Source organism: Ursus arctos, unplaced genomic scaffold, assembly GCF_023065955.2.
Source record: "Ursus arctos isolate Adak ecotype North America unplaced genomic scaffold, UrsArc2.0 scaffold_13, whole genome shotgun sequence".
NCBI classification, from domain to species: Eukaryota; Metazoa; Chordata; class Mammalia; order Carnivora; family Ursidae; genus Ursus; species Ursus arctos.
The window spans coordinates 36,216,983-36,235,387 of NW_026622797.1; the positions used below are offsets into that span (position 1 = coordinate 36,216,983).

Consider the following 18,405-nt stretch of genomic DNA (forward strand, 5'->3'; position numbering starts at 1 on the left):
TAAGAATTCTGGAGCAGTGAAGAGCTAACTCCTACAAAAACCCATATTGGGTGCATATGACAACACACATACACTCTGGAGACCATTCATTCACCTACATATTGGCACACATTTGCACAAGTTGTACCTGTCCTGACTACATTCCTAGTGACACCTGTGATTGGTGTCTCACCTGGCACTTTCAGAGACTTGCTTCCCATTCCCCAACTTTGAACTTGATATCGTTGTCTATCATGGGAGTGGGAAAAGCAACACAAACTATTCAAAACTTGTCCGAAGCAGTGGTGTGGATCAAGCAAAAGCCTAGGCAGTTGTGTGCACACAGGCAGAGCTTCTACCAGTTGGTGCCCTGGTTGGCTCTCCTGGGAAACCATCATTTGGGTTTTGTGACAAAAACTACATTTTACTTGCGAAATGGAATGTTTTCTGATTTCACAAGGGCACCATATGGGCTAGTAGCAGCCCTGCTTCAAGCATGCTCTGGAGTCAGACAACTCTACAGCTTACCATCTGTGAAGATTTGCGCTAAGTTATTTATCTTTATGTGTCAAGGCTTTCTGTCTCTTCATCTATAAAATGAGGATAATAACAATCCTTAATGCAAATGTTATTTTGAGAACTGAAGCCTGGCAGCCTGCCACAAAACTCTCAATAAATGTCAACAGTTATTACCAATAGGTAATGATGGTATGTAAAATAATTAAAGGGATCAGATGGTTTACTTGAATTTAGATTCAGAAGCTTCAGTGCTCCGATCTAACACAGAAATTGAGTAAGGCTTTTGTAAAGTCATTTCTTCTTCCTTCTCCCCTCCCTTCCCCACTCATATCTCCCCTTGACATACAAAAAGCTATGCATATTTGATGAGATTCTTCTCTTTAGCTACACTCATTCCCTTGGTAATCTCACATAGTCTGTCTTTGAGCACATATATGCCCATGGCTCCCAAATTCAAATCTCTAGTATAGACCTCTTCCCTGAACTGCAGACTGCCAATTCAACCACTCCACACACATATCCACCAGATATTATAAACATGTCTGAAACTAGGCCATGGGGAGAGCTCCTTTCCCCTCCCCAAACCTGCTACCATCTTACTTAAGGGAAAACTCCATTCTGCCATCTACAGAGGACAGAGATCATATTTGATGCTTCTCCTTAACTCTTCATATCCAATCCATCAGGAAATTTAAAGTACATCCAGAATCTGATGTCATCACCACTGTCAACCTTGACTGAGCTACCATCACCTCTCATGTGAATTATTCAGTAACCTAAATGTCTTCCTACTTCAGCCTTCTTCCCACTCCCTTTATTGTGTAGTCTTAACGCAGCAGCCAGAGTGATCCTTTTAAAATGTTAATCAGATCATATGTCTCCCCTGTTCAACATCCTCAAATGGTTCTGTATCTCACGGAGGGTAAAAGCCAAAGGACTTAGCTTTGAGGATCCATAAGTCTCAACATTATATGCCACCTGCCCACCTCCTTACATTCTGACATCAGCTACCACCATTCCCATTGCTTACTCTGCTCCAGCCACACTGGACTCCTTGTTACTTATGCCAGCCAGGTGTGCACCCACACCTGGCCTCTACACTGGTTGTCCCTCTGCCTAGAACACACTTTCTATTACTGGCCATGCAGACTTCTCCTCTCACCTCCTTCAGGTCTTTGCTCAAATGTTTCTTCCCCACTGGAGTCAGTTCTGACCACCTTGGCAACCTACCCCCTCATTCTCCCCCCTACCTAGCTCTCCCTGTCCCTTTCTCTTGTTCTGTTATTTCCATCGCACCCATTACCTTCTAGATACTTATGTTTTAATATTTAATATTATATAGTAATATTATTATATATAAGTGTTTAAATATTACATCATTAACTTACTATGGTTCTTTATTATTGTCTGTTTCATCGTCATTGAATGTAATCTCAACAGGAATTTTTATCATTTTTGTCTGTTCTTAGTTCATCGAAGTATCCCTGGTGTCTACATGTGGAGTATGAGATCCCAAGTGTAATCAAGGACAACTCAGAAGTTCTTAGTCCAAAAACTGGAAGGTTGAAGCCCATGATTACTAAGATGAAGAATTCTGGAAGAGCAGGTTTGAGGGCAGGGAAGACCAGGCATTCAGTTCAGGATATACTAATTTGAGATGCTAGCTCAGTGTCTTTAGACTAAGTCTGTTGAAGTAAGCAACTCCAAAAAATCTTAATGCCTTAAAACAAAAAGATTTATTTTTCACTCACATGCGTGTCTGTCTGTTGCATGTTGGCTCGGGCTGTGCTGACCTCATCCCGTGACCCAAGCTGAGGGAGCACAGGTGGTTCTGGTATCAGAACAGAAGGAAGACAGAGCACAGTGGAGCCATATGATGGCCCTGAGGGCTTCTTCTCAGGACTGGCACAAGTCACTTCTACTCCTATGTCACTGACCACAGCAAATCACATGGCCAAATCTGACATGAGCGGACCAGGGTTAAATGTAATCTAGGACTAGAAAAGGTAAAAACTTTTGAACAATAATATAATGCACTGCAGTTGCCTATTTGACATTTTTGTGGCAATGTCATTAGGTGACTAGATGTGACTATGAGCCTTAAGTTCAAGAGAGAAATCCAGGCTACATGTATGAATTTTAGAATCTTTAGTATATAGTGTTTACATTCCTGAAGTTAGAAGACGTCACCAAAGGAGTAAGTATAAGTAGAGAAGAGAAAAGTTCAAAGGACTGAGCTTGGGGAACTCTGGCATTTAGAAATCAGAGACGTGAGAAAAGGCCAAACATGACAGAGAAAGTGGCCCAGGAGAAAGTGATGTGCTGGAGGTAAAGCAAAGATGGTCTTGGGTAGGCGGGAATGATGAGCTCTGTCAGAACCTGCTGATGGGATACAAAGAGGACCGGGAATTGAGTGGAGCTCTTTGGTAAAGCTGGGAGAAGCAGATTTATTGCTGGGGTTGGGGAAGAATCCTCATTCTAGTGGGTTTAAGAGAGAAGGGTAGTAAATGAAATAAAGGGAGCAAGTATGAACAGACAAAACAGGTTATTCACAGGAAGAAGAAAGTACTGAAAGAATGCCAGAGACCACAGCTACACTGATAAAGATCAGAGAGTCAGAGATGCTGGAAGGTCCGAGCACAGGAGCAGAGTGGCTATTGCCAACTCAAAGTAAATACACATCATTTAAGGTCATGTAGTCAGGTGTCTCCATTCCTTGCAACTTGAGGAAGCTACACTAACTCACCATCCTTTCTCTACCAATTGACTCTACCTTTATCACATTTTTTTAAGGGGGGGGGCACAGAGAGGGAGAGAGCGAATCTTAAGCAGGCACCACAGCCAGCCTGAGGCCCAACTCGGGGCTCAATCTCACAACCCTGAAATCATGACCTGAGCCAAAATCCAGCGTTGAACACTTCACCAACTGAGCCACCCAGGCACCCCCACCTTTATCACATTTTAAATTCTCTTGTACATCTTCTCTAAACTCCTGGTGTTGGATGGAGTGCCCAGGGCTTACTCCTTGCTCTTCTTCTCTATCTGTATTCACTTCCTTGATCTTATTCAGTCTCAAAGCTTAAAATATCTATATGACATGACTCCCACATTTCCAACTTTATTCATACCTTTCTTCAAGTCAAAATCCAACCGTATACTTGATATTTCCACTCAGGTGTTTAGTAGATTGAACGGCTGATCTCCCCATTACTAACCTCTTATTCACAGACTTCTGCCCTTGGCTGATGGCATTCTAATTCTTCCAGTTCTAGATTCTGTGACTCCTCTGCTCAAAACTTCCATTCCCATCAGCAGAATGATTAAGAATCTTGCCGGGTGTCATCCCATTAGTCAGTGACAGAGCTGAGACCCCAACCCAAGCAGCCCATTGGGAAACTGTGCTCCTCCCCATGGTCCTTTGATACATGCATCTGTTCAATAGCTTACACAATGTTACATCTAGTATGAGTCCGTGTTTGTTATATATACATAGGGATTTGTAAGAAGATGCTGAAAGGATATATACCAATATATTTTTACTGTGATCTCTGGATGGATAAATGACGGCACGATGTTTTTCTTTAATTTTGTTTGGGTATATTTTACATCTTCAGCAATGAAAATATATTACTTTTGTCATAAGGAAAACATCCTCACAGATTTTTTTTAAATTCAGGATTCCAGATGAACTTCATTTCCTTTCATCATTCTCTGCTTCATAAACATCTCATTCCATAAATTTTGAGTTTTTTGACCCTGATGTCAGAAGATACAGGACATTTTCAGGCAAACCTCATGGTATTTCTGACAGAGATGGTCTAGAGAACTGTTAGGCCTCTGTGTCTGATGCTGTGTAGTGTTTCTTTTCATTTTTCAGTGAGATATGAAAATTGTGGTGGGGGATTTATCTTAATCTCATAAAGTATCATCTCCACAGTAGACACCCTTTTCCACATCCGAAATAGAAATTTCCTGAACATAAATACAGAGACCTTCCATGACTTCTATTTTGTAAATGGAAATAACTTTTTGCTATTTCACCAGTGTCTCAAGAATGTTAGATTTTTCTGAAGGTAAAGAAAGCAAGCATGAACGCATTTCTCCTTTCTTAAGAAAAACAGTATAAAAGGAAACGCAGGCTAAAATGGCTATTGCCTGGTACTAAATATTGCACATATATTGGCCTCCATCTGGTAGAATGAGTGAAATGTCTAGGCAAAGGAAGGGGAGGGAGGAGTGCTTGTATGTGGGAAAGGAGAGAAGTTTCCAGTTTCTGATTATTAAGCTGTCTTACTTAGAATACTCTTTGAATAAATATTGGCAAGTGGCCTGGAGTCCCAACTTGTGGCTGTTTGAGCTTTGCTAAAAGACTTTAAGGAAAGTCCTGAACTGTTGTTCTCAAGTGGAAACTGTGTAAATCATTTGTAATGGAAAGAATGACAAAAGAAAAAAAAACCCTTCTTAAAATGACTTTTGATGCTTGCTATTTCCCTGATAAATTATTTTATTTGTGTACAGAATACAATGCAGATATTTTTGCTTTTTTTTCCATAATGTTTTCCTGAAAGCCATGTCTCCAAACAAACTGTTGAAAGTAATTCTTACTTTTTATCAGGAACAAGGTTATACCTGGACTTTGTATTTCTGATAAAGAATTCAGTATAAACAAAGTTTGATGTAACTAATATCATAACAGTACTAACTTACCTTTGGCGTTTTCTTTTTTTTTTTTTTTTAAAGATTTTATTTATTTGAGATAAAGAGAGCAGAGTGAGAGAGAGCATGAGCATGGGTGGGAATGAGCAGAGGGAGAAGCAGAAGCAGGCTCCCTGCTCAGATGTAAGGCTCTATCCCAGGATCCAGGGACCATGACCTGACCTGAAGGCAGATGCCTCACTGACTGAGCCACCCAGGCACCCCTGTCTGACATTTTCTAAGGTACTTTCTTAAATGTACATTAATTTGATTCTCTGACAACTGGGAGAGGTAGATATCATTGTCCCTATTTTAGAAATGGATAAGATGGGACACAGGAAGATGAGTCAGCCTACTCAGGATCATTTAATTGGTGGTTGAGAGAGGGGGGCATCCTGCAGCCCTTTTAGTAGCACCAGAGGCATGTTCTGTCCCCCCAGATCCAGATCGACAGAAGACAGCTACTATGTAAATCAGTACACCCTGCCATCTCGAAGTTAGTTTTCAGTCAGATTCATACCTGCTTTTCTTTATAACTTCAAAGCCAAAAAAATCTCATCTATACCATTCATTCTTGTTCTTATTAGTTACCCTCAGACTCTTTATTCATACACAAATTGCCTATGCTTCTTTTCCCCCAGCATCTTTCCACTGCTGACCTCTTTGAAACTTTACACTGTAAAAGCCACAGTTTCACTGTAAGCATTCTATATCCTCAGTGTCCTCAGAGAACCATACCTTCACTTTCTTGCCTTAAATGAAACCTGGTATTACCCCAAAGACATAACTTCCCTTGAGCCTTGACAAACAAAAACTGCTTTTTCTCCCTGCCTTTCAACATGCTGAGAGAGATTTGAAAGGAGTGTTGGTATTCTCCTAGCTTCTAACTACCAGTTCCAGGTGATTCCATTCCTACCTAGATGCAGCTCCCACCCTCTGCCCCCTTTTGAGTCTCATGCTGTAGCATGAAGTGTAGTCATCGTCATCCACCAGCTCTAGGTCACTCGCCCAGATTCATGGAAAGGTTCAGCACCTGCCCCACAAATGCTGCCAAACTCCCACTGTAATCTCAAACAACCTGCACGTCCATGATTCACAGTTCCTCCAGCACCTGGATTCCATTCCTCTTTAACACAACCGGCAAAATCCTAACTGTGCATTTACTCTCAAAACCTAGTGACTCTAGGTGACTCTAGTAACTCTTCACACCTCTGCAAGCACTGTCCCAGCAACTTTGACACTCTCCTGACTTTTTAGTAATTTCTGTTCTTGATCTTTCTACAGTTCTTTAAGCTGTCCTCCCATCTTCAACTTTTATCCCTGCCCAGCATAGACCCCAAAGACCCATCAGTACCCTGAATAGCTTCTGGGCACCCACATGCCCTCCCTTCATCTTTGCTATACTCCCAACCAACTCCTGTGGTTATCTGAGTGGTTAATGGCATGGGCTAGGGAGGCCTATTTCTAACATTTGAAGCCTATTTCTATCATTTAGTAATTCTACCTTGGACAAGTCATTAGTTTTTCAAGGCTTTCATTTCCTCAATTGAGAAATAGTGATAGTAGTATCTATCTCCCGTCCATCATAAATTATTATGAAGATAATTTGAAATAATTTATGCAAAGTGCTTAGAATAGTGCCTGGCTCATAAGCACTCAATAAATGTTTACTATTGTTACAATCAAACTGCTTGCTGATGTTTCTTAAAAAAAAAAAATCACAGGGGCATCTGGGTGGCTCAGTCAGTTAAGCACCTGCCTTCGGCTCAGGCATGATCCCAAGGTCCTGGGATCAAGCCCCACGGGTTCTCTGCTCAGCAGGGAGCCTCCTTCTCCCTCTCCCTCTGCCTGCCACTCCCCCTGCTTGTGCGCGCCCTCTATCAAATAAATAAAAATCTTAAAAAAAAATCACAAAACCACGTTAACAAGTGCCAGTACATGTCCAAACCTGCAAAGCAAAACACAGTCCAACAAACATCCTCCTTTTTCACCCCTTCCTGAGATATTGCCTGTTTCAGGGAGGCTTTTGAGAATACCCTTATAGGGCCTGGGAGCGTCAGATTTCATCAGATGAATTACTGTCCTCCTCATCAGAAGTAGATAGGATTAGCAGGATGACTAATATCTATTATTCGTAAGGCAGGAATGGCAAGGATTTTATGTGACCACTTCCCAGAAGACAGACCAGAAGAAGCAGGCATAAACAGACATCTCACAGGAGAGAAAACATGAGTGAGCAAGAAACATATTAAAAGATACTCATCCCCATTAGTAGTCAGGGAAATGCAAATTAGAACTACAATGAAATAACTTTGCACACCCTTGAAAATGGCAAAAATGAAGAAATTTAACAATATCAGTTTTGGGACAAGGTATTCTTAGGACGGTTATATAAATGATACAGTCACTTTGTGAAACACTGTGGGGTCAGGCCAAATATTCACATACTGGAGGTTCCAGCAGTTCCATCCAGTGAGACTCTCTCACATTCTGTTGACAAAACAAAACAAAAAGCACAAAGCTGCAAGTAACCCTATCCGTTGACAGGAGAATGGATAAATAGTGGTATAGTGGTATATTCACCAGAGGAATTTTGTTTTTAAGACTGATTGATTTGAGAAGGGAGAGAGACCAGCGCATGCACACACAGGAGAGCAGAGGGAGGGGCAGAGGGAAAGAGAGAGAATCTCAAGCAGACTCCCCACTAGGTGTGGAGCCCAAGGCAGGGCTGGATCTAACAATCCTGAGATCATGACTTGACCCTAAATCAAGAGTCCGGATGCTTAACTGACTGAGCCACCCACGCACCCCTCAGCGGAGGAATATTAAACACACACATAATAAAATATAGCTGCAGTAACAACATGAATGAATCTTAGAAACAATATTGAAGGTAAAGAAAAAACAAGTAAATGTATTATTATGATGACACTTTACATATATTAATATAGTTCATTCTCATAACATCTCTTTGAGGAAGGTAGTACTGCTCTCATTTTACAGATGAGGAAACTGAGTCACAGAGGAAACAGCTACAGATAAGTGAATTACTAGTAAGTGGAGGTTTGCAGGATCTAGCTAACATTTACTACATGCTTACATAGTATCAGGCACTGTATTACCTTACCTAGATTATCTATTTTATGAAAGATGTTCTTATAAAATGTCCTTCTTGTTTTTTGTGGGTTTTTTTAAGGGGGGTCTGTTGCCTAATAAATCTCCCTAAATCAACATAAGTTAGACTGGAGAATCCAGTTTATCATTTGGCTTTGCACTCTTCTCTCAACCCCTTCACCTAAGTGCAAACTCAGTGGATAGTTTGCTCTTCATTTTAAATGGTCTTCTGAATCATTTTCTAGGTTTCACTTTTGGAAATGGAACGTAACTCCCAGCCAATGTCCTAAATCCCTGAGGCCCTGGAACTTCCCTTCAGTCTACATTTTTCAGAATGCCAATAACTAAGAGATCTAAAAATGAAGGAATTATTTTCCCAAGGGCAGCTACACTTGCCGCCACCACCACCACATCCCCGAAATCTCTTCCTCAGTCTTCTTTCACTTATACCCCTAAGACCTAAGCGAAGAACTTGAGCAGCTAGAGGAAGGATCATTCTTTTCTGCGCCACAACCTTAAGAATCATGCTTGTAAGTTTGTGACTGAACATTGTATGGAGGGCGGGGAAGAGAGCCAGGAATCCCAAACCTGCGTTTTAGTCCCAGCTCTGCCGCTTCTTTGTTGGATGTTGGGCAAATCCATTAACGTCTCTGGGGTTCATATCCTTCAGTACTGCACGTCAGTTAAACTTGACAAACATTTATTGAATGCCTCCTAGCTGCCATGCGCCCTGCCAAACATTGGGGTTGTAAGGATAGGTGAGACCTGATTAGCCACAGAGGAGCTCCCAGCCTTTAAGGAGCTTGCTTTCTAGAGTAGAGAACTGTGGATCTTGGTGCATCAGGAGGTTAAGCAGAGTGTGGGTAACCCGGTGATGGAGGTGTTGCAGAGACTGGGCAATGTCAGCATACTGTTGTGGTTGAGAACTCAGCTCTGGGGTCAGTCATAACTAAACATATTGTGGCTCTAACCCTCATGAGCTCTGTGACTTCAAGCAAGACTTCTCCTGAAGAATCAAGTTTCCTCATCTCTATAACAGAGATAATAATTATACCATCCCATTTTGAGGATCAAATAAGATAATGCATATAAAAGAGGGTGACTCATGATCAATAAATGTTATCTATTCTCCTCATTCTCCCCTTCAGCACTATTATTACTGTTAGCGTATCAGTTGTTTCTTAGCAAGGCATCCTGACAGTGTTTGGAGATCGAGTCAGAAGTTGTACATCAACGCTGTTCACCTCTCGCTTGCTCACTGCGGGGACGGTACTGAAGATGAGCATTCAGTTCTTGGCCCAAGACCTTTCCTGAAGATATTGACACTTGTTAACAGGATGATTACTGGCTAGTGTCTATGTCATATGCCCCCAACTCTCCCTGTTGTACCCCAGTTCAAACCTATGTGCTTTTCTGACCCTTTGGAGGACCTAATAGGGAAACAAGATGCTGCAAGAGAACAAGACTAGGCCTTGCTGGGTATGGAGTAACAATGGGGCCTTTTAACTACTCCCAAGGTTGACACAATACCTTAACACAGCATATCTTTGAAGAAATATTCTTACTGTTAACCGGAGTCTTCAAAGATGAGAGAGTCAGCTGTTAGGTAAAATGTCGTTGATCCGTCAGCTAGTGGAGACTGAGGTTAAGCCAAGGATTGCTGTAGGGATTAAAGGCTGAACTGATTGGCTGAATTCCAGTGTTTTCAAAGTATGTCAGGGTAAGGAGGATTATTTTTTTTAGCTGTGGAGACATGAGAAAACATGCCTTATCATCCAAGTTTATTGAACATGAGTGTGTTTCTTGCTGGTGTTTCTTGCTTAGTGTTTTTCTCAAGGGTTATGTTAAGAAGCTAAGTCAGGGTTACTTTTTGTAACCCTGGAGGTGGAGTGGTTGATCAAATGATGGGCCCTTGCTGATGTGTAAATAGGATACTCAAGATTATCTAGTGGTCTTTAATGCTTTTGATCACCCTTCATTCTACAGGTGGATACTGAAAACTTTCTCCACAGGCAAGCAGGTTCTCTGGGTGTGCACATAGCTAGTGGGCATCCCAGTTGACAAGCTTAGTAAAGAAGATTGGTCACCAAATATAGTAACTATCTGAGGCATTCTTGGTGGTTCATTATTCTTTGATGATTCTGAAACTGGATGCACAGTTCTGTGTAGGGAATAAATTGTTTTTCCTTTCTGTGGTTCATCATGCATCGTGGATGGGTGCCTGATGAGGGACATGGCATCCTAGGGGGCTACCATGAGCAGCAGAATGTCCACTGTAGGAACAAAACACATGCTGATGGCCAAGGCAGAAAATCCTAAAGGCCTGGGAGAGCTTTCATTATCTTTGGTTAGCAATAGATCAGTAATCTTAATAAGATTCAAGTTTTCAGTTTGGAAAAGTTCAGGGAACTTAGTCCTCTGATCACTCACCTAAAACAACAAGACACACACTGTTACCTTAGGTGGTGCCCAGCTGTGTGGATAATGGCAGAGATAAGTGGATAAGTGAGAGTACTCCGAACTAAGGCTCTCTTCTGGTGAGGGAGTAATAGTTTGAGTTCATTGCTGATGAAATACACTTTGGCTGTGCCAGATCTTGACCTAGAGCTGTGCTGCTCATAATGGCAGGGGCTGGCCACATTTGGCTAAGTTTAAATGAAAATTAAAAATTCAGCTCCTCAGTCACTCAAGCCACATTTCAAGTGTTCAACACTAGTATGGTAGCTAGTAGCTACCGTAAGGGATAGTGAAAAATTCACGGAAACTTTCCATCGTCATAGAATGTTCTATTAAGCAGTACTGATCTGGAAAATAAACAATAGGTCCTCAAAAATATTCTATCAAGAAACGCCATTTTGGTGGCTTGATTGACCACACCAACGAGGCCCTATCTAGTTTTTATTCTGAACCACTAGATTTGAAATAGAAATGCAGACAGTAAGACCTTAGATTTTGGTGTGAATTGTAAAGCCTAATTTTCTCAGTAAAGACACTTTTGTTAAGGGATCACTATGGATAATAGTCACAGGCAAGGAGGTGGGAGCAGAGGATGTGATGCTGAGGTTAGGGTTTCCTCTGAATGAGAAAAAGTATGTGACCTGATTGGGCAGAAGGAAGTGGTCAGAAACACTTCTGATATTTGCATAAGGGGTGAATATAACTGACCTAGAATTTCTGGAACTGCCTTTGGTTTAGACCGCCTTACCTTTCTTATCTGATTATGTTGGTATAAATAAGTTAGGCATCCTAAAAACTACGTAAATCTTAGCTTCCCCTTCTTAAGGGACTCTCAGTGCCTTCCTCAAAAGGAAGGTAGTTCTTTTGCTAGTCTTGTTTCACATGCCTTTAAAAGTTTAGAAGTAGTTAAGGAGAAGAACATCAAATGAAGGGCAATAATACTTCTCATACTCATCAGGATGTCCCTGGTGACTCGTAGCATGGGGACATACCTAAATCATTTTCAACAGAGTCTAGTGAGCCATTAAGTTGCCCGCTCCCACCCTAGTGTTTTGATGTAGACTCATAAACTGAGGAATTGAGAAGCAGTGAGGATGGTTTGAGGTCTTCATCTTTAGGGCCCAGAAGACAGGATGCCTGGGATCAAAAAAACTGTTAAGAGGGTAAGATCCTTCATGGATATTAGAAAGTAGATCAAGAGAGATCTTAAAAAGAGGAGGTCATTATCCAAAGAACAGCTAGAAGGATTAAGAACAGAGAAATTGGTAGGTAGGGCCAAGAGTTGTCTCTACGAACTATCAGGAGTTTTCATGAACTGATGAGAGAATAAGAGGGTGGCTACTGGGAACAAAAAAGGGCTTTCCAAGGCAGCCATAAAAACATGAACACTGGACCTTGTTTAATTTTGGATATTTCACCATCTTCTCACATGAGGAGAACCTCTAGCATACAATAAATGCCTGTTGAATTAATCCTCGGGAAAGAAAATCACACTGGATGCATAAATTCCTTTATTGAAAATATTGGGCTAGCACTGCATTACATATACTCAATATCCATAAGTGAAGGGCCACACATATCTGATTGGACAATACTGTTTTAAATAGAGAACACAGCATCTGGATATGCTCTCACAACTATAATATCATGGACTAAACTAGGTAGGAGTGAACTATACGCAAAATGACCATTTTGTTCATTAATAGCATATGGTTGCAAATGGCGTAAATGCTAAACTTGATCATCATGAGACATTCCTGGTATCTCACACCAACACATCATTTAACGAGCAGATTAAGGTTAAACTGTCAATATGTTGTTAATCAAGAGTTCTCAATAGGAGAACTTGGGTGAAAGCACACCCAGGCTACATATTTAAGATTTAACAGAATTCATTTAAACTTGCATGGAATGTGAGTAAAATAGTTGCTGATCTGACAGGAGGCCACTTGGTAATTTGTTCTCTTTCATAAATATCCTAAAATAAGAGAATAATCTAAAGGAAATATTCTGCCAGCTTAAGGCTAATATTCTAAAGATGGTTTTTTTTTTTAATGCAGGTATATAAATGCTATTTGTTATTAATTTTTCCTTTCAGAGATCACTGGGGATGTAATTTATGACAGACCACTTCTCAGCTTTGGCTATTATTTGAAAACTTTTTCCATTAGCAGTCTTTGGCTTTCCTGAAAGTTTGGCAATTAATAATATTGTTTAATTTTTAACAAGGCTTTACTGTCATTTTTAACAAAGAGTATTTTATGATATGAAAATGGGTTGACGTTAAAATAGGTTTTACTTTTTTATTTCAATTTTGGTATAAATGCACTTCTTTGCATTGCCTTTTCTCAAAAGAATCTAGAAACCAAGACAACTGGGCTAATTTGACATTTTTCATTTGATATAAAATATGCAGAAATGAAAACATTCAGGTTCTTTTAAAACAGGGGCCTGTTCATTAATTTAAGAACTTGGGGGAAATTAGGCATGAAACACTATGAAAATAAAGTTTTTGTTATTAACACATGATTTTTTATGAAACAAAATATTTTCTTTTCAAAAGGGTTTGTTCTAAGTCTAGATTCAGAAAGGTATCCATTTCTGTAAATACCAACTTATAACTGTGAGAAATGGCTGCTTCTTCACACAATTATGTTTGAGTAAGTAAAAATGTACCTTTTTAATAACTAAATGGAAAGCTGGCCTACAACAGACAAATCAATAAACACTGGTAATGAGTTTTTAAAATTTCAGAATTATGCATATATATATATATATATATATATATGCATATATATATATATATATGCATATATATATATATACTGCTTAAGACCTATTACCCTAAACAATCAGGGCAAAAAAAAAATTTCAATATAAAACTATATAAATCAAATGGGTTTGTTGCCAAAACATAGCACAAAATGTATACATTTCTTTATTTCAAGATTTGACACATTAAAAGAAAAAACTGCCAACACATTTTAGACAATATACTAGAAATAATAAATAAGACAATTTTTAAAAAAATCATATATTCCCTTTAAGTGCCGAGCACTTCAGTTTTTCTAAATGAGACTAAGCTTTTCCATGGCAAACAATGGTATGCTGTACATTTAAATTTTGGTAATGAAAATTACGTTGATAAATACACAAGGCATGTATGTATTTCCACAGTATCTTTTTTTTCACAGTTACCAAAAATAAAAATTGCATTCAACTCATACATCTATAAATATTCTGATTCCTCACTGTATGGATTTGAAGGAAATGGGAGTATAAAGTCTTTCAACAATCTGGACTTCAACCCTCTTTCTTTGTGGTCTGCCCTCCACATGTCCCTTTCGGAATCCCTCTGCGGCATGGCCATGCTCTGAGACGATGGTGGAAAGAAAGCAGTATGGTGGGATGAGGCGGTCAGGGCCGGGGCTGTGTCTTCCAGCCGGCGTAAGGAGGGCTGATGGAACCCGATCTCTTTAATGCGGTATTTTAAGGCAGTCTGAGTGAGTTTCACTCGAATGTCCATACCTCAAGGTCCTGAACTATGAAGTCTTCCTTTTTGGAAAGGATATCATTATTGAAAGTGCTGCAAGAGTTGCTCCGTCCATGGTATAAATCAGCATCTAGCCATAAACCAAATCGTCCCCTGAAAAGATCACAAATACAAAAAGGTGAAAACACTTCAATCTCATATGGTACACTTTCTGCCCTCCCTTGCCCCATCTTCTTTCCTTTATGCTACCAACAGACAAAACCCTAAACTGCTTGGAAAACAAAGCATATGTTTCCTTTATTCCATTTAAATGACCCATCTTTCCCAAAAGACAAATGATAGTAGTCCCTCATTTAGACACATAAATATATCATTTTATCTTTGACTCTTAGGGTCATGTATGGGCCACTGTCCTAATTAAGCACATGGCCTACCTAAAATCACCGGACACAAGGTTTTGGTTACCTGGGTCAAAACGAACTCCCACAGATCAGGCAATAAATTAGTAACAACAACAAAAACCTTACCCTCCACCACCAAGTTCCAAAGAACTTATGTCTCCATTGATAAAGTATGAGTTTTCTCCACTCCACTTAAAGACCTTAGGGTAGAAACACAAGACAGAGAACAGACATTTCAATCTGGAGAATCAGCAAAGAGGGAATTATTAGGATAGTACCTCTGTGTGGAAGGGAATTACCCACTGGCTGAGGAAGCTCCAGATTGCCAGACCTTTCCTATACCAGGATGAGATTTTCAAAGGGGTTATAAAGTAGGAAAGACCTCCCAAGCACATGTTGGCTCTGACCTGCTATCATTCCCTTCCTAGATCCCCGAACATGCAAAAGAGCAGTTCCCAAGGCCCAAGGAGGGACCCTAAAAGCAGTCTGTGTGCTACAGCCATGAAGAGTGGACTCAGGCTAGAGTGAGTCCAGATGAGGTTATGGGACAGCTGCTGCTCCAATGACAGTCCCCCACCTCCAACCCCACCGACACTCCTGACATGGCAACAGTGGGAAGTTGGGTATTTCTCCCATTTAGGTACCTTGAAATTGGGGCTAAATGTGTACAGAAAAGTTTCGCCTGTGCCATAATAGTGGTCACTGAACTTGAAAGGATGAGTTGCATATGCTCCAAAAATCTGTCAAAAGAAAACAGAAACATTATCTTCTTTCAAACCAAACCTCCCAAAGAGTGGCTTTCTGAAATATTCTAACACAATCCTGTTCTGAGATATCATTAAACCTCTTTCAGCAAAGACCATTACTAAATTAGAGCTCTTGGAAAGACTACCAACAAGCAGATAAATAAAATATCCCTAGTTCTAATTGGAACTCAAGTGGTTCAGAGAATGTATTTGTCAAAGGCCAGCAACTGTTCCAATTTTAAAACACTTTTGAAGTCCACTATGGGGTCAAATATCCTTTAGTGAATACAGATGACATACTGGGAACATTAAACAACAAGATGCATCTTGCACACACGAGTGAGTGGCTGAAAGAATAAAATCATGTGTTTTATAAGTGGATTCATGGCCAGACACTTCCCCAGAGAACATAAATTTTTCAATTTATAAAAATGAGTTCTCAATATGCTTATTGAAACTGTATCCTTTATATGACTGATCTAATACCTCTTTGCTTGAAATGGCTTTTAAGAAAAAAATAACAGTCCCATAATACTATGGACTTTAAGGGTGATTTAGATGTATTTGAACCAATAATTTTTCTATTTTTTTCTCATTGTCCTAGCTTCCTATCTTTCTGCTCAGATCCTGATCAGTGCTTGCAAGGGTAAGAGCTGGCAAGAGTGAACATAAGTATTTTTAAAACATCCCTAAGTGATTCTGGTGTGGGTTCAGAAACCCACTGGACAAACATTGTTTTAAATGGAGGTTATCTGAAAAATACCATTAACTTTTGAAAATTATTTTAACTGGATTATAATCATTGTGGAATCTCTTTTTCACCAATTACACTTAGTTCCTGGCAACTTGAAATACTAAAAAATAGGTAAGGTAGAAATCTAGAAACTCTTTCTAACTGATGTTCTTCATACTTCGTGCTACTAAACTTTCTCTAGAGCTGTTAAGAAAAAACGAAAACAGAACAGTAACAAAGCATCAAAAACCCATTTTCCTTCTTCTGGTGATCGTTCAATAAAAGAACTAAAATACAACTGAGCTAGGCATCTACTTTTAAAAGAATGTGCTTAAAACAGTACAAGAAGGGCAATCAATGGCCATAGGTGGAAGAAAGTGGGTCCTTTTCTGATCAATGAACAGGAAAAGCCACCTTACTCTCACCCTCTCATGATTCTAAATATATTCTTTCTTAGCTAAAATCTTCTTAGCAATCATGGGAATCTATTTAAGGATTAGGGATTGGATGATACTAAAAAATTACTGTTAATTTTGTTAGGTACATAGCATTGTGGTTATGTAAGAAAATGTCTATTTTCTCTTTCTATTCATTTATTTTGGAAGAAATTTTATGATATGTATATAATGATACTGTTGGGTCTATACCATTAAAATATTAATATATTTGCCAATAGCAGAACAAAGGAATCCATGGGGGAAAAAAGCTGAGACAACCAAAAGTGGTTTAAAAAAAAAAGGATTAATATAACAAAACCTATGAATGTATATTTGCTCTCCTCTCTTCTCTCAGCTTCTTTAGTAGAAAAAATTACATGAAGTAGTAATCTTTTTATTTAAAATTTATTTATTTAAATTCAATTTAATTAACATACAGCATATTATTAGTTTCAGAGGTAGAATTTAATGATTCATCAGTTGCATATAATACCCAATGCTCATTCCATCAAGTGCCCTCCTTAACACACAATTTATTATTGGGTTTTTAATATATATCAATGTAATATGTATAACAAAATTACCATAAAAATGGGAAAATGTAATTGAGCAATATCGAAGTAACATTTCTGTACCTTACTGGAATTAAGTTAGTAAATCAGACTCTATCAATTGCCTGATGATTGCGCTATTTTCCACAATGCCCGGTGGTATAAATTACTCCACAGTCTAATGTGACTAAAATTGGGGCCCTCTACAGGGGTAGTGTCTTTGGCCAGTTTATGAAGTTTATCCTAACTATGAAGTTCATCCTAAGGAAGGCCCTCCTTAGCTGTCTCTTTTCCTGGTTCTCTCTAGCAAACTAGATGGTCTTCAGTTTAGCTTGTTGTCTTCATGCAGTGACCAGCCTCCTCTTAATTGTTTACAACCTAAATTTTCATCATTTTCTAGAGTACCTTTTGGCTTGAACTTCTCCATACTCTTCTAAATAAAGTCAGTTCCTTTGGGGACAGCTTCAGAGCTCTACGTCCTTTTTTGGGTTTTTTTTAGGTATGCTGTGGACAGGGGGTAGGCCAGGGCAAGTTCAGCCACTGTGTCTGACAGGGCAGGGGTTGTGGTAGAGATAAGTACAGGCTCAGGGAGCATGTGCAAGGATGCTGGTGGGAGCCACGGTGCACAAGTGGAGGAGTGCAGGGCTGGGGAAAGTCTGTGTGCTATGCCTGGAGCAGCTGTAGTGGATGAGCACAGAGCTAGGGCCAGTCGGAGTGCCTGGTCTGGCAGGACAGAAGCCAAGTTGGGTGAGCACTGGGCTGGCCTGCTGGGGTGGGGCCACAGGAGAACATGAGCTTGTGGCACTAGCCAGGGAAATTGAGAGCACCAAAAACGGCACCCACCAGCACCAGGCTAGCAAGGAAGTAGCGTAAAAAAATGGCACCCTCCGGTGTGTCTATTCCCAGAGAGATCTCCATAAGACCCCTACCCCTCTGGTATACTCTCTAAAACTAGTCAACAAACCTCCCTCACATGTAGCCCAGCTGCTTCTCAAGCTACTGCCTCTGTATTGAGACTCAGAACAAGTGAGTCCGTTTGAGCCGTTCAACAGTGGTATTTCCCTTTCCTACAGCCCTCATGCTCTCCGAAACTAGCTGTGGGTTTTCAAAGACAGTTGTTTTGGGGGCTTGCCTTTCTGGTACAGGTCCCAAGGGCTGGTGTGCCTAATGTGGGACTTGAACCCCTCACTTCTCAGAGAGGAGCTGCATGTTTTGTGATCTCTCTCCCTCTTGTGGATCGCTAGGGGGATGGGGTGGAGTCCTGTCAAGACCGGTTTTCT

General features: G+C 40.1%; 1 protein-coding gene and 1 long non-coding RNA gene across 9 annotated transcripts in view; one reads left to right on the plus strand and one right to left on the minus strand.

Moving 5' to 3' along the window:
* LOC125283613 (uncharacterized) overlaps positions 1–6,880 on the plus strand; it is a 39,223-nt gene extending 32,343 nt beyond the window's left edge. The window contains exon 4 of the long non-coding RNA XR_007191540.2: positions 1,968–6,880. This is a non-coding gene — a long non-coding RNA (uncharacterized LOC125283613). The remainder of the gene's footprint in view (positions 1–1,967) is intronic.
* Positions 6,881–12,257: 5,377 nt separating this feature from the next.
* Positions 12,258–18,405, minus strand: part of NCOA7 (nuclear receptor coactivator 7) — a 154,858-nt gene continuing 148,710 nt past the window's right edge. For all 8 annotated transcript variants that reach the window (XM_026504750.4, XM_057311069.1, XM_057311067.1 and 5 more), the window contains 3 exons: positions 15,303–15,398; positions 14,785–14,858; positions 12,258–14,410 (listed from right to left, as the gene is read on the minus strand). In XM_026504750.4, the coding sequence (XP_026360535.1) occupies positions 14,275–14,410; positions 14,785–14,858; positions 15,303–15,398 (306 nt within the window). In that variant the 3' untranslated portion in view covers positions 12,258–14,274. The remainder of the gene's footprint in view (positions 14,411–14,784; positions 14,859–15,302; positions 15,399–18,405) is intronic.